Consider the following 693-nt stretch of genomic DNA (forward strand, 5'->3'; position numbering starts at 1 on the left):
CAATTATATCACTTTTCCTCCCTTTAGTACATTTTTTTGAAGCTAATTTTTGTGCTGGATACTATCCGTAAATAAGCTCACCTTCAATTTCCCTGTATCATAAGCATTCATAAAAGCATCAGTGGATAAATGCTGAACTGTTTGTTTTTGATGTGATTTTGTGAGGCATAGCAGCAGGCGCAGCCAGAGGGCAAATCAAATTTGCATATTACCAAGAGGCAATTAAAAATTCGCATAAAAGCCCCCTTAGGGCAAATATTGTGCTATAAATTGCCTGGGGGATAGCCTTAGGGCATATGCAAATTTTTATTTGCCCTGGGGCGTAGCCTGAGGGTAAAGCCTGGGGCTATATTTTAAAAAATTCGAAATTTTCGAAATTTTGCCTGAGGCATAGCCCCAGGCGTAGCCTGAAGTCAAATAAAAATTTGCATATTACCCATAGGCGATTAAAAATTTGCATATCCCATTAAATAGCTTTGATTGCCTCAGGCTTTTCAAAATTTGCCATCCACCCTTTGCACTACTTGCCTATGCACTTCTACTTACCTTCACCCTAGACACTACCTACCTTCACACGTATACCTACCTTCACACGTATACCTACCTTCACACGTATAACCTACCTTCACACGTATACTTACCTTCACCCTAGAACTCTACTTTACCTTCACACGTATACTTATCTTCACCCTA

The 693-nt window shown here is 39.7% G+C and overlaps 1 protein-coding gene across 1 annotated transcript; it reads right to left on the minus strand.

The window, feature by feature from the left end:
* Window positions 1–353: 353 nt before the first annotated feature.
* On the minus strand, window positions 354–407 carry Tsp_10752 (hypothetical protein; the record flags this gene model as incomplete). The annotated part of the gene is made up of 1 exon (XM_003373720.1): window positions 354–407. A coding segment is annotated over one exon (54 nt), but the record flags the coding sequence as incomplete, so codon positions are not given.
* Window positions 408–693: the final 286 nt, after the last annotated feature.

This window comes from Trichinella spiralis (assembly GCF_000181795.1).
Source record: "Trichinella spiralis strain ISS 195 chromosome Unknown Scfld6, whole genome shotgun sequence".
Lineage (NCBI taxonomy): Eukaryota > Metazoa > Nematoda > Enoplea > Trichinellida > Trichinellidae > Trichinella > Trichinella spiralis.